Source organism: Geotrypetes seraphini, chromosome 2 (genome assembly GCF_902459505.1).
Source record: "Geotrypetes seraphini chromosome 2, aGeoSer1.1, whole genome shotgun sequence".
Lineage (NCBI taxonomy): Eukaryota > Metazoa > Chordata > Amphibia > Gymnophiona > Dermophiidae > Geotrypetes > Geotrypetes seraphini.
In genome coordinates this window covers 70,684,923-70,701,022 of record NC_047085.1, presented here as the reverse complement: position 1 = coordinate 70,701,022, position 16,100 = coordinate 70,684,923, and the positions used below count along the sequence as shown (strand labels likewise).

General features: G+C 44.0%; 1 protein-coding gene across 5 annotated transcripts in view; it reads left to right on the top strand.

Annotated features, from left to right (window-relative positions):
- The window catches only part of MATN2 (matrilin 2), a 179,932-nt gene that overhangs the window by 104,921 nt on the left and 58,911 nt on the right, over window positions 1-16,100 (top strand). For all 5 annotated transcript variants that reach the window (XM_033934328.1, XM_033934326.1, XM_033934329.1 and 2 more), the window contains exons 5-6: window positions 5,500-5,622; window positions 8,621-8,743. In XM_033934328.1, coding sequence (XP_033790219.1) covers window positions 5,500-5,622; window positions 8,621-8,743 — 246 coding nt within the window. The remainder of the gene's footprint in view (window positions 1-5,499; window positions 5,623-8,620; window positions 8,744-16,100) is intronic.

Genomic DNA, 16,100 nt, shown 5'->3' with positions numbered 1-16,100 from the left:
GGACCATTCGGGTCTTTATCTGCCATCATCTACTATGTTTGTTAAATTACAAGACACTGAATTTGTGTTTTGGGATCTGATACAGTTACAACAATTTTTGGTGGCTAGAGAAACAAAATGATTGCTGTTTACCTAAATAGATTGATGAATAAAATGATTGAACTCCAATTAATCAATGATTGGACCTTAGTCCATAATTAATGGACTTTTGAGTCCATTCAAATTTTTTCCTAATTTAATATTTTAGAAATGAAGTATATCTCCTCGATAATATGGGCTTGAAAAGAAATAATGAACTGATGTGTTATTTACTGTCAAAGGTTATTGAATTGTCTTTTTCCTTGTTCATTATTTCAATGTAATGACTGAAAATTATAAATAAATACATTTTTAAAAACCCAATGTAAAAACAGTTAGGGCTCCTTTTACTAAGGTGCTTTAGGGCGTTAACGGGCGGAATAGCGCGCGCTAAATTGCCCCACGCGCTAGACCTTATCGCCAGCATTGAGCGGGCGTTATTTGCACAGCAATTTTGTGCATGCACTATAAACACTAGTTCACCTTAGTAAAAGGAGCCCTTAGTTAGCTGGTAGGCGCCTACCACTTCGAGATAGGCATCTACTCTGAGGTACCTACCAGAAAGTAGGCGTGGTTAGGGATGGACACTGGGCAGATTTGGGGTGTGGTTTGACTTAGACACCGGTATTCACCTAACTTAGGTGCAATCGTTTAGGCCAAGATAATATAAAGAAATAACCCTGGCGTAAATGGAGGGTGCCTAGGGTTTTAACGGCTGCTGGTGCCTAAGACTGGGTCTTGGAGGGAGAGAGGGAGGGGCAGGCCTTTTTCCAATGCCCAGCTATTTGGAGGCTGGAACTACAAGGAACAGGAACAAGTGGGCATCACTCCTATCCTTAGGACCTCTAGATCACCAGGAATAGTAAAGATAGAATAACCAGCCCCCTTTTTGAGAGAGATATCTGCTACCTTCTCAATTTCTTGAAGTCGTTAAGCCGAGTCTGTTAGCCGAAATCCTCCCAAAAGGATGAACATAGCATAAAAATCAATTTCACCCAAACAGTTCATGGAATGGGTGGAATAAAACTTTTAGTAATATTTGTAAAATTGTGTTAGGCTAAATGAGAACCAATTGTAACCACCAGAACACAATTCAAGTGCAAGGTAAATTGTATTGCACTCTTAAATTTGAATTTGGCTGGAGAAACCTGAATCAGACAAAATTCTTTAAGTAGTTACATGCAAGTAGCAAACAATTCTTCAGAGAATAATCCCTTACAATCTAACGTAAAAAAAGACAAATCTGAACAAAGTTACTAAGTACAATAGCTACTAATATTTCAACATTTATTTTGCAAGCATGTTGGTTTCAGAGTTGCAGTAGCCAGGGACTTCTGACAGAACAGTATAAATCGTACTATAAATAATTTTAGTGACATTTCCTCAGTTCTCTAGCACTTTTAAACAACCATCCTAATCTAATCTAATCTAATCCTTAGGTTTGTATACCGCATCATTTCATACAAGGAACAGCCTTTTCCTCAAGTTGTCTACCTGCACTGTTGTTTGAGAAAATTTCTTTTAAATTTCTCACACATACTATAGGCACACTGACTTTATTAGTCTCATTCAATTTTACTACCAAATGACACAAATTCTCATTATTTTCTCAAACATATACTCTCTCGGACTGTAGCACTTCAGTACACTTCAGTTCTCCTTTGTGACAGTTACTCTCCTACCAACTGACTTGGAACTCAACTGCTGACTGATTCAGCCAGTTAGATTAAGGGCTCCTTTTACGAAGATGCAGGGTTTTTAGCGCGTGCACAAAATTACCGCGCACTATAGCAGTAGCTGAAAATCTACCACCTTCTAAAAAGGAGGCGGTAGTGGCTAGCACGCTCAGAAATTTAACGCGCGCTATTGCGCCCTAGGGCTTACACCTCATTTCAAATTCATAGAGATTCCAATCTGAAAAATATTATATAAAAATTACAACATATTATTTCTCTTCTACTATATGTGCCTATTTGAATCCAGCAGAAGACCCCACTTTTATGAAGGGTTGCTATAAAGTTCTCAGCCCAACCAACTTCTTAAATTCTGAGAATTATTTTGCTACTGTAGCTGAAAAGAGTGTTTTGGGGGTTTTAAAAAATTTTTTTTGCAAAGTGCCAATTTGCAGAATTGCAATGCTATGTTTTGACATTGTTTCAGATCATTGGTTGAACCATGTCAACAAAAAGTGTGGAATTTTCAAGTGTGGCATTCTAAGCAGTTATGAGGTTCCTATGACTGAGGAAGAAAATTCCAAAGGAAATCCATGAATGTATGATTCAAACACGGAGTGACAAACGCCCATCATATTCCACAGTGAAGTGGTGTGCAAATTTTCAGCGTGGAGATTTTGCGACCTGAGAATACAGCAAGGATTTCCTGAGTCACCAGGCCGCTCAGTGGAATAAATTAATATCTGGATTTTTGAATAAGAAACCAAAAACTGTTCTTCATGACATTTGGAGCATTGAGATAAAGCATCAGATTACTGCGTCTCAATGGCCACGAATCTGGACTTGGAGGATGAGATGTACGGTGTCTGCATCTATGAGACAAACTTGGGTTTTTTTTGTTACATAGAGCAGTTTGGACCCCAGTACGGTTACAGAAATTAGATAGTTCCAAGTCTAATAGGTGTTGGCACTGTCAAACCTGGGACATTAGATCATTTATTATTTTATTGTCCCTTGATACTTCAATTTTGGAGATCCATTTGGGATCAGGTAAACAAAGTAATGGAAAATCCAGAGGCACTAACTTATGACACTGTGCTACTTGGCACTATGATGAGAGCTAAAAAGCCAAATATCATCTCACAATAATAAACTTCTCTTTATTATGACAGGGGTTGCCATACAGCTTATTCTAAGGAATTGGAAAAACTGGGATAGACTGAACTATACCTTTTGGTGGGAGTATATATGTCATATTTTTAAGATGGAATGAAGTATGTCTATACATCAGGGACATTTTAAGAAGTTTCTGAAGATTTGGGAGTCATTGACATACACGTCCAGGGTGGGTGGGTGGGAGGGAGGTTGGAATGTATTTTTCAATTTCTCAATTTGAGTGTAGTTTTTGGATATAATTATGGAGGGGGGGGGCGGTGATATATCTTTTTGTCATAGATTATAATTGTAATTGTATTTAAGTGCTTTTATAGAGTTATATGATTGTATTATATTGTGCACTTACTTATGGCTTTAAAATGAATAAAGAATATATATACAGTGGTACCTCGGTTTACGAGTGCACCGGTTTGCGAGTGTTTTGCAAGACGAGCAAAACATTTGCAAAACTGGAGCCTTGGAAACCGAGCATGGCTCGATTTACGAGCACCCCCCCCCCCTGCGATCCGGCACACCCCTGCCTCGAACCGGCACCCCCCCTCCCCCGCCATGATCCGACCCCCCCCGACACGATTGGGCACCCCCCTGCCACGATCCGACCCCCCCCGACACAATTGGGCACACACCCCCACCGCTTCTTACCCTCATCTGGGCACTCTTGAAGATCGGCCTCCTCGTCTGCTGGGCTGAGCATCTGAGCATGCTCAAGGCCTGCGAGTTCACGTTCACGTTCAGAACGTGAACTCGCAGGCCTTGAGCATGCTCAGATGCTCAAGGCCCAGCAGACGAGGAGGCCGATCTTCAAGAGTGCCCAGATGAGGGTAAGAAGCGGCGGGGGGGATGTCGGATCTTGTCGGGGGAGGGGTCGGATCGTGTCGGGGGGGTGCCCAATCGTGTCAGGGGAGGTCGGATCATGTCAGGGGGGTGCCGGATCGCAGGGGGGGGCCTTCGAGGGGAGCAATGCCGGTTCTCGGGGGGGGGGGACGCATCAAAGCGAGTTTCCATTATTTCCTATGGGGAAACTTGCTTTGATAAACGAGCATTTTGGATTACGAGCATGCTCCTGGAATGGATTATACTCGTAATCCAAAGTACTACTGTATGTATATATATATAAAGGTCCAATGTGACACGGACAAGAGGACACAGACTGATGCTGAAGTTCTGTTTCACGCAGTGAGTGGTGGACACCTGGAATGCTCTCCCAGAGGAAGTAATTGAGGAATCCACCGTTCTAGGATTTAAGGGTAAACTAGATGCACATTTCCTTAAGAGTGGCATAGAGTGATATGGGTATGGGTAAGCTGGATGCACATCTCCCTATGAGAAGCATAGAGTGATATGGGAACTAAAACTATGCCAGGGTATTCCTGGCAGGGCCTCCACATGTGCAGATCGCTGGACTTGATGGACCTAAGGTCTGATCTGGAGATGGGAATTCTAATGTTCTTAGGTCTGGGAAGTCTCAAACAGTGTTAAATCCATGACCTGATTTTGACAGATCGACAAATATTGGCTAAAACAATTGCTGAGACACTACAGATATCCAGGGAATGTTTTGGGTGTATAATCCATGAGCAGCTGGGTATGCAGAAGCTATCAGCCAAGTGGGTGCCCAAATTTTGAATGCTGAGAGAAACCGTCGAGTGGACACTTCTAGAAACATAGAAACATGATGGTAGATAAAGTCCAAATGACCTTTTCAGTTTGTCCATCCGCCGTAACTATTATCTCTTCCTCTCTGTAAGAGATCCCATGTGCCTATCCCACGCTTTCTTGCATTCAGACAGTCTCTGTCTCCACCACTTCTTCCGGGAGACTGCTCCACACATCTACAACCCTTTCTGTAAAAAAATATTTCCTTAGATTACTCCTGAGCCTATCACCTCTTAACTTCATTATATGCCCTCTCATTCCAGAGCTTCCTTTCAAATGAAAGAGACTCAACTCATGCATATTTATGCCACATAGATATTTAAATGTCTCTATTCTATCTCCCCTCTCCTGCCTTTCCTCCAAAGTATACATATTGAGGTCTTTAAGTCTGTCCCCATATCCCTTATGATGAAGACCATGCACACATTTTCGACAAGCTAGTGCCAACTTTTTGTAATGACTAGTTACTGTTGATGAAACTTGGTTACACCACTGTGATCCTGAGACAAAACAACAGTCCATTTAATGGTGGCACTCAGGCTCTCCAAGGGTGGGAAGATCCAGAGGAAGGGGTAGACCAGAAAATCCTTCAGGCCATTACCAGGAAGTTAACTAGACATTATCCAATAGTCAGATTGATGTCTGGTAAACTCAGCAGATAAAGTTAGAACAGCCTTTTTTCTCTAACTTTATCTGTTTACTTAACTGGTTAGCAGATTGAATATTGTCATTAACCGTTTAAGTACTGGTTCCTCCCAATCTGTGCCCTCAGACTGCCCCAGCACTAACAAGGCAGTACCTGGATGGTGATGTTCACAGGTGATGTGAAAGTTCATGATGGACCAATAAAGGGTATCAGAATTGGCATACAATCTGATAGTAATAAAATCTTCAACTGGTTCCTTTCTGATTTCAGCTCAGGACCTGTGTGCAGTAGAGGTGCATGGCTGTGAGCAGATATGTGTGAATACACCAGGATCCTACGTCTGTCAATGTTTTCAAGGCTATGAGCTGGATGAAGATGGAAAGAAGTGCACCAGTAAGTGCTATACTAATTAATCAAAGTAGCCAGATTCATTTCAGGTGGCACATGAACATTTTATGATCAATGCAATTAGTACTGCCGTTTTTAATCTTGAATTTACTAACCATAAGTTACTAACCTGAAATTCTTTTCTGTTGACCCTTAGGATTCTGAAACACTTCTGGGCATTTTCTATGGGAACAGTATGGGCACAGCATTAATATGGGTTGTCCTTTATAACATGCTTATCCTGGGTTTTTCTAAGTTCTAAACTTTATTCCTTTCTGGTTTGAAGTCAGTGAATTTGCTTGATGCTGGTCAGGTGTATGTTATATTTAAATTGTTATACTTCGATATGAGCTGTGGCTGATGGAGTTGGTTAGATTTGATTGTCTATTTATAAACTCTATGTTTGATATTGTTCTGGGCCCGTTCCCAGCACAGTAAATGTGACAAAGCCCATAGGAACTGAATGGGCTGCATCACATTTCCTAATAGTCTTTTTAAGAAAATAAATAGACGTAACTTTAAGAGGAGGCAAGAAATCTCTCTGCTCAGTTTGGCATTTCACTTATTTAGTCCTTGACTTACTCCCTCTTCTACGAAACCGTGCTAGCAGTTTCTAGTGCTGGGAGCCACGCTGAATGGCCTGCGTTGCTCCCGACGCTCATAGGAGCTCAATGAGCATCGGGAGCAGCACGGGCCATTCAGCGCTGCTCTCTGCAGTAAAAAAAAAAAATGCTAGCGCGGTTTCATAGAAGAGGGGGGGGGGGGTGTTAGTGACCAATTTGACTGAGCTGTAGTGGTGGATTTAACAAAAAAACAGCAACAGAAGAGACTGAGCAGACAGCGAACCAATGGAAACAATCACCAGTCAGGCTTTATTGGAATGATAAAAGTTCAAATGACTCAGCATGAGTCATGGGGCAATGGAGAGTTAAGTGACTTGCCCAGGCTCACAAGGAGTGGTGCTGGAATCAAACCCGCAATCTCAGGGTGCTGACGCAGCAGCTCTAACCACTAGGCCACTCCTCGCCAATATAGCCTCACTCTGACGTGTACTGACTCACACATAGTGCATATAGCCTGCACATATGAGAACATTGGCCATTTATTTGTAGTAAGAAGACTGCAGCTTTTGCCCCCAGCCCGATAATAACTAGGTCAACTTTTAGTCATACATTCTTTCCAATGTTAGACTGGAGAATTGAGTTGAATGAAAGATTAGGCTGGATGTTTGAAGAGTGTGACTGAGTGGATGGTGATCATTCATTCGGGTGGCCACGTCGTATAGAGCACACACAGTTCTGAGGGATTGTGCCCTGAGGAAACCCGAATAGGGTGAAACATGTTGGCAGTACTCTATCCCTCTTGGCTGAACCACCCAAGATAAGTTCTAACTTTTATCAACTATTTATTGAATTAACACGAAAATATAGCATTGCACAAAAAAAAAAAAAACCTTTAAAAAACTAAAGAGACCCGATGACGATAGGGGGCATAAAGCCAGTTGCTATGAGACATAATTGAGCATCTGGTGGCACCTCTGAGGGCCTGAAGACTTTTGTTAATAAACAGTTGTAATATAGAAGATATTGTGGGGAGGACTATAGTGTATCCCACCCCTTAGGTTGCAACAGTACGCATTCTTCTATAAATATTTTCCATCTATAAGCCTATATACTAATTCATTACGAGTGGATGGTGAAGCATAAATTGGTTCTGGAATCTTGCAAAATCGGAAGTTATGCTAATTGGGAGAAAGGCTGATCCACAATGGCCTAAAGAGATCAAGGTTATTGATCAAGTTATTGTGATGCAATGAAAGTTGAAGATTCTAGGGGTCTGGCTGGACTCAACACTCAGCATGAAAGATCAAATCTTGTCTGTAGTTAAATCTACTTTTTTTTCCGGTTGTGACTGTTGAGTCGCCTAAAACTGATGCTGTCGAAGTATGATTTCCACATTGTGGTACAGACAATCAAAACTGGACTATTGCAATGCCCTTTATTTAGGGATCTCAACTGTACAGTGTAAAGCATTACAAATGATCAAAAATGCCGCCGCAAGGTTAATCCATGGTGTTAGAAAATTCTAACACATAACACCTTGTCTGAAGAAATTGCACTGGTTACCTGTTATTTTCAAGACACTAACTTTGGTTTACAAAGTCATTTATCATGGGATTCCTTGGTATCTATCACAAATTATGGCTGTCTACCGACTGTTCAGATCTTTGACAAAATTTTGCAAAGAGTGATTGCTGATTATGCCCTTTGGTCATACACGTCTAGGGTGGGTGGGTGGGAGGGCGGTTTGGAATGTATTTTTCAATTCTCATTTAAAGTGTAGTTCATAGATATAATTATGGGGGGGGGGGGGATGATAATCTTTTTGTCATAGATTATAATTGTATTTAAGTGCTTTTATAGAATTATATGATTGTATTTTATTTTGCACCTACTTATGGCTTTAAAATGAATAAAGAAATTAAAAAAAAAAAGATCTTTGCGATCTGAGGGTGCGATACGATTGTCATTAATGGACTTTTTAAAAACACATTATGAGAATATGAGAACCTCTGCTATTTCCATCATAGGAGTAACGCTGTGGAACAAATTAACTGGACTGCAAAGAGCTTTATCTGATATTCAGAAGCTTAAAAAGATGCTTAAAACTACACTTTTCATAGAAGCATTCTAGTGAAAGATGTTTTTTTGCTCAATGCTAGTTTTAGGATGAGTGTATTGTGAAGATCTGTGAACCCATTTTTTATATGGAATGATCTGTAATGTGTGATGTTTGTATAAATTTTGTCTGTTCCATTCTGTGAATGTTACTTTTGTAAAGCCGCCTAGGAATAGGCGGTTGATAATTTTTTAAAAATAAATGAATACATAGTAAAGTCCTGATTTCCCATGGCATATTACAACTGTGATAGATAATTCCATTAATTAGGTGCCTCATTCAATCTTTGCCTAATATGTGTTCTATTATTCCATTCTATTTTCAGTTGTGGACTATTGTGCTTTGCCAAACCACGGCTGCCAGCATGAGTGCGTTAACACAGGTGACTCTTACTTCTGCCGGTGCCCACAAAGATTTCTCCTTAATGCGGATAAGAAAACATGTCGAAGTAAGTTACTTTACACAACCGATTCTTCCGGATCTCTTTCTTGTTGTTAGACATTCCTGTGTGTATGTATCCACATACGCTCATACATGACCTCTTGCAGAATACCAATTGTGTAAAAAATGTGCTTTGATATCAACATCCTTACTTTGCAGGTGGGCATGTACATGGGAAGAATCTGGGCAGTATATGCAAATATACATGTGACATAGACAATAGAATGCTATAAATTTACACACAAGCTTGCTAGGAATGATTAAAAAGGGGTTCATGAACAGATCGGAGAAGGTTATCATGCCGCTATACCAGGCCATGGTATTCCCTCACCTGGAATACTGCGTCCAGCACTGGTCACCGTACATGAAGAAGGACACGGTACTACTCGAAAGGGTCTAGAGAAGAGCGACTAAAATGGTTAAGGGACTGGAGGAGTTGCTGTACAGTGAAAGATTAGAGAAACTGGGCCTCTTCTCCCTTGAAAAGAGGCGACTGAGAGGGGACATGATCGAAACATTCAAGATAATGAAGGGAATAGACTTAGTAGATAAAGACAGGTTGTTCACCTTCTCCAAGATAGAGAGAACGAGAGGGCACTCTCTAAAGTTAAAAGGGGATAGATTCCGTACAAACGTAAGGAAGAAGTTCTTCAACCAGAGAGTGGTAGAAAACTGGAACGCTCTTCCGGAGTTTGTCATAGGGGAAAACACCCTCCAGGGATTCAAGACAAAGTTAGACAAGTTCCTGCTGAACCGGAACGTACGCAGGTAAGGCTAGTCTCAGTTAGGGCACTGGTGTTTGACCTAAGGGCTGCAGCGTGAGTGGACTGCTGGGCACGATGGACTATTGGTCTGACCCAGCAGCAACAATTCTTATGTTCTTCAGATATAGGTGTGGATTAAAAAATGACATAGGGATCTATCTCCATTCCTATCCCGCCTCCGCAAGTTCTGTCCCTGTCACATCCCTGCAAGTTCTATGCTCATCTGCACAAGCCTCAAACAGTTATGATTTTAAAGTGTTCAAGGCTTGTGTAGATGAGGACAGAACTTGCAGAGATGGGACAGGGACAGAACTCATGGGTTGGGATGGGGATGGAGATAGATCACATGGGGATGGGGGACAAACGTGTCTACTCTAAATCAAAACCCTATATGGAAACAGATACCCCCTTTGCAACACTAAAAGGCCTTAATCACACACAAACCACCAATCACACAACATGTAACAGCAGGAATAGAACAAAAAGAAAACCTGATCCCGAGGTAGAGTAGTTGAGTTTAACTGACCCTGATCCCGAGGTGAAGTGTTTAGTGGGACAAATGTGTCCCCATGCCATTCTCTAGTGTAGATCTTCACGCTGGCTGTAGGACTAGTGCGGGGGTCGGCAACCTGCGGCTCCAGAGCCGCATGCGGCTCTTTTCCACCTTTGCTGCGGCTCCGGTAGTGTGTCACGCAGGCATGCACCTTACAAGTCCAGCGTCGCGGCGGGAAATACACAGATGAAAGCCTTGCTTGCTGATTGGTCCGGCGGCCCCGCCCCGCCGTGCCGCCGGACCAATCAGCAAGCAAGGCTTTCATCTGTGTAGTGCTGAGCTCACTGCTCAGCATGGCTATTTCCCGCCGCGACGCCGGACTTGTAAGGTGCACGCCTGAAAAAGAAATCATCCTGGCCAGGGTCGGTGTCATGCTCCGGAGATCTACAGCCTTCCTATCTCCCTCTCCCTTCTACCTGCTTCCGGCCACATCCCCTGCTCCGCGGCTCTCTTCGGCAACTCAGCAGCAGCGATCGACACAAGCTTCTGACGTCGGGGCCTACCCTCTGCGAGTCCCGCTTGTTTCAACTTCCTTTTTCCACAAAGGCGGGACTCGTAGAGGGAAGGCCTCGATGTCGGCAGCTTGTCTTGATCACCGCTGCTGACAAGTTGCTGAAGAGAGCCGCGGAGCAGGGGGGTGTTGCCAGGTGCAGATAGAAGGGAGAGGGCCAGATGCAGGACTCGTGGGTGAGGGAGGAGAAAGAGAGAGGGGAGGGAAACAAAAGGAAATATTTCATACTGGGCTGGGCCGGAGTGGAGGGAGGGTGGAAAGATTCTGGCTACCGGGTGCAGTAACAAAAGAAAAGGGGGGAAAGCTGAAAATGGAGATAATGACACAAAGAAGAGAAAGGGTAAGCAGGACCTACTGAATAAGGATAGAGATACAGAGGGGACATGAAGAGGAGGTGAAATAGAGACATGCTGAAAAAGTGTGTGGGGGGGGGGAGATAAAGACATTGAAAGGGCAAATGGTGAACATGGGGTAAAGTCAAGGACAGAGACAAATGAAGATTCTGAAAAAGTGGTGAGATAGGGATATAGGTGAGATGGACACAAAGAAGGGTGATGCTGGAAAATAGGTGGAATGGTAATTCTGACAGACACAGAAGGGAAATGCTGGACCAAGGAGAGATGGGGCTCAGGCTGGATGGAATGAGGAGAAATGCCTTGTTGGCCCGGAACTTCCTCTCCTACGTCAGAATTGACGTCAGGGAGCGGAATGCTGGTCAGCGCAACACTTCTGCAGGGAAAGCTTGGGACGGCGGTGGCTTGGGGGCTGTTCCCCGATTGCGGTGGCAGCAAACCGAGTGGCTTGGGGGAGGGCACGGAGACAGAAAGAAGGGGGAACAGGGAGACAGAAAGAAAAAGTTGGGGGAGAGAATGAGGTCTGGAGGAGAGGAAACATACAGGAGGCTGAAAGAAAGGAAGAAAGATTGGATGCACAGTCAGAAGAAGAAAGTGCAACCAGAGACTCATGAAATCACCAAATAGCAAAGGTAGGAAAAATGATTTTATTTTCAATTTAGTGATCCTGTATATAGCATTAAGATAAGAAACAATATATGCAGTGTTAGATTTGTTTTATAATGGTTTTGCGGCTCCAAGTTTTTTTTTCTTTTCGAAAACGGGTCCAAGTGGCTCTTTATGTCTTAAAGGTTGCAGACCCCTGGACTAGTGTAATTGTCCACACCTGCTATGTAGGTGTGCATTTGTCAACTTACACTAACATTTCATAAAGAAAAGTATTTTATAAAATAGCACCTACATAGGTGTCCTCTTATAAAATTGCTAAGGAAGAAATTCTATAAATGGGCACCTATAATTAGGAAGATAGGCACCTACTTTTTATAGAATACTAGTGTAATTGGGAAAATACACTGTGAACAGGGGGGGGGGAACATAGCAAAATGTTTTTTGTCATATCTTCCATAGAACTCGGCTGATTCTTATGAAATTTAGTGTGTCATGAATGAAGTTCATGTAAAATGTTGCAAATATTTCCCACCGCAACACTACCTTTTGAAAATGGATTGTAAATGGAAGAAGAACACCATCAAAAGGTTTCCTGGCTTATCATGCAGAAAAATGTAAAGTCCCAAAGTAATGTTTCTGTTAAGCAGATGTTTGAAGTGCGCTCCCTTTGCACAAAGGCACGCCCTCAGCCTTGACCACCCTTGATCTGCGGACTTGTCAATGATTCTCTGCTTCAGCTCAGCCCAAACAGAGATGAGGCGCTGATTAAGGTCTTCGACATCACATAGCGCTGTCTGGTAGACACGTTCCCGTATCGGCCCCCAGATCTGGCAGTCGACTGGGTTTAGGTCTGGTGAATTTGCAGACCAGAAGTCTGGACCAATGAAGTCTGGGCTCTCCCTACTTGGGCGTCTTTTGCCCAATGTGCCGCAACATGGTCCTGCTGCCATCGACCTGCCCTGGAAGCCTGCGCTTTTCAGCAACTTCCTGTTGCCATGTAGGGAGATTACTGCAGAGCGAAGGCTTACAAGGCAGGCCGATGGCAACAGGATCAGGTTGCTAACGCTGCCGGTTGTCAGCTGCCCAAAGTTTGAAATTGCAGTACCAATGAGGTGCATGGGGACAGAGGGGAGACTTGGGTGGGGGGCTGGAGAGAGATAGAGAGAGGCTGTGTTGGGGGGGTAGGGTGGAATAGAGGCAAGACTAGTGGAAGGCAGAAGCAGGATAGAACATGGGTGGGGTCATGGGCAGGGCGGTGCTGTGAGCAGAGTCACATGTCCTCTTTTTTTAGTATATAAATATGGTAACCCTATATTAGACATTAAAAATTGCATATCTTTTCACATATATTTACATCTAGCTCCAGATTCACCCAACAGGGTTGATCCAGTAGTCCTTTGAATGCATGGGTTTTTAGCCTCATTTTTTAAAAATGAGAAATACAACTGGGAAATCAGAGTAATAAAACCTTGCATACAATGAAGTAAACACAGGACAGGATTAATTCTGTCAGATGAATCTAGAGACAGTTAGCAACACTAATTCCAGCGAAGTTCCCTTCTGTTTGCCTTAGGAATAAATTAGAAGCAGTCTTGTCCTTGATTCTGTTTCAGAAGTGTCTAGTATCAGCAGAAACTGGTAGAAACAAGCTACTTGTATATTCATGCTGGGACTTCTACTTTTCCTCTCACTGGCTACAGTTTTCACTTTGCCCACAATTGCAGGATAAGTGACCACTCTGAACTTGACATCATTTGCCACACATGTCCAGACAGCATTACAGAATCCATGTTTAGCAAGCTCCTGGCCTGTCAGACCAAAAGAATATGAGAAGGGAAAGAAGCAGAGTCTGCAGGCAGTGTGTGAGTTATCCAGGCTCTCTTCCAAGGAAACCTTTCTAATCTAATATAATAAAGAGCTAGCCGCGCATGCGCACTCCTATTTGCGTGTTCTGTGCGGTGTAGGTCTGTGGCCGCAGGAGTGCGCATGCGCGAGTCCCCAGCCTTGGCCGCGGCTTGAGGCGTATGCGCCAGTTAGCTGCATCGGGCGACAGGAGCGGCTCTGGCAGCGGATGGCGGGAGGAGGGCTCATGGTCCTGCCGCCGCTGCCACTCCTGTTCACAGCGGCCTGCACGTCGCCGACTCCCCCCCCTCCCGCAACAACCGCTACCGCTCCTGTTCTTCCCCTCCCTCCAGTCACCGCTGCCATTCCTATTTAAAACGGCCTGCTGAGGTTCGCGGCCGGCTGTAGCGAACCTCGCAGGCCGCTCTCCACGTGGTAGCACGTTCCCTCTGATGCGATTGCATCAGAGGGAACATGCTACTGAGGTGAACAGCGGCCTGCGAGGTTCGCTACAGCCGGCCGCGAACCTCAGCAGGCCGTTTTAAATAGGAATGGCAGCGATGACTGGAGGGAGGGGAAGAACGGGAGGGGAAGAGGAAAAAGAAGGGCCATGGAGCAGGCAGGAAAGGGGGCTGTTTTGGTGGAAGGGTTGTGCAGATAGCGGACCAACCTCTCCTTCCTCACCGACGCAAAAGAAGCTGCAGGCCCCGCTCCCTGTCGCGCTCTGAGCACTCACGATTGGCTGAAGGGTGTCGTGCCAGTGCTGCAGGTACAGGGGGATGCTTTTGTTGGAGAGGTGTGCTGGGGGGTAGACAGCTTTGGTCGGGGGGGGGAGGGGGAAGACACAAGGGGGTCAGGGAGAGGGAAAGAGGGCTGCTTTGGGGGAAGGGGTATGCTGGAAGCAGACAGCTTAGCTCTGGGGGGGCGGGGGAATGACACAAGGACACAGACACAAAGAATGACACACAGGGGGCCATTCAGACAGACAGAAAGGAAGACATTCAGGCAGCGTCCAAGGAGAGATAGCCAGTGTCCAAGGAGAGAAAAACAAATAAACATAGACAGACAGACAGCGGCCAAGGGGAGAGAAAGAAAGAAAGACAGACACACACATCTATTCTAGCACCCGTTAATGTAACGGGCTTAAAGACTAGTTTAATTTATAAGTTTCTTTCTTTCAGGGATTTTTTTTTTTTTTTTTTTTTTACTTTAATGCATACATGAAACTGGGACTGGGATGTCCAGGTTAGAGGTCTGCACAGGAACGGGGATCGTGGGAATCCCGAGGGTCCCGCGGGAATCCCCCCCTAACCCACGGGACTCCCACAGGGACCCTCATCTGGCCCACGGGACTCCCACGGGGATGGAAGGCTTTGGAAGCAGGGTTCATCCATATAATATAATGGACACCTCAGCCTTAGTAAAAGAGGGGGTTTATAAGTTAATTACCTGAACAGAAAACAAAAAAAAGGGTTCCACCAAAGAGATTCCACAAGGAAAACAGCAGCGCAAACACAAAAGAAACTATGGAATTGATGATCCTGTCAGAAGTAATTGCTGCTTTTTATGGGGACGGGCGGGGGGGATGGAGGTAATTCCTTGCGGGGATGGGTGGGGATGGAGAGGATCCTGGCGGGGATGGGTGGGATTTCTGTCTCCGCGCAACTCTCTAGTCCAGGTTAGAACGTGTTCAGTTCCTACCGTATATTACAAAAGTATCTGCTAAATGTGGGGTCTTTTGCTAGGAGTCAGGTTGCCAGGCAGGTTTCAAAATGTGCTTTTACATTTATGCATGTAAAACCTGAGGAAATAAATAAATAAACTGGTGCATTGTGGTGGGCCTGACCAAGCGCTCTAGGTCTGGCCAAATGTCCATCTGGTTCAGTATTTTGTCCCCAGCAGTAGCCGATTGAGGTCACAAGTACCCAACAGGATTCCATAGAATAGATCTATTGATTGTTGCTTACTGCCAAGGATAAGCAATGGCTTTCCCAAGTCTATGTGGTTAATAATGGTTTAGGAACATTTTGTCCAGGAGCTTGTTCAAACCCTTTTTAAACACAACTATGCTAGATGTCTTGATTATAGCAACTCAGTTTAATTGTGTTTTGGGTGAAAGAAAAACCTCCTCCAATTTGTTTTTAAATGTGCTACCTATTAATTGTATGGATTGTCGCCTTAGCCTTAGTACTATATGGAAAGATAAACAACCTTCTCTATTCACCTGCTCTTCTCCATTCATAATATTAAAGACCTCTTTCATATCTGCTCCATTCTCAAGCTGAAAATCCCTTACCTGTAACCTTTCATTAGAGAAGAGTCATTCCATCCATTTTATCATTTTTGTTGCCCTTCTCTGTACCTTTTCTAGTTATTCTGTTAACTGTTTTGAGATGCATACAGTACTCAGGGTGTGGTCATGCCTTGTATCTATTTGGGGGTACCACAAAAGTACTTCTATGGTCACAAGTGGAACCTGGAACCAAAGGAGCAGTAGTGAATGGGGATTGCTTCTGCTCCTAATAGACACCAGTAAGTCTAGGGATGAGATTGGGGTGAGGGGCCTATCAGGGAGCTGTTGATCCTCAGCCTTGGGCCTATTAAGGGGATTTGACCTTTGGCCTAGGGCAGGGGTCAGCAGCCTTTTAAAAGCAACGAGCCATTTTATCCTAAATGTTTGACCTAATATTTACAAAGAGCCACAATGGGCAGAGAAGGGGGTTTGAGATATT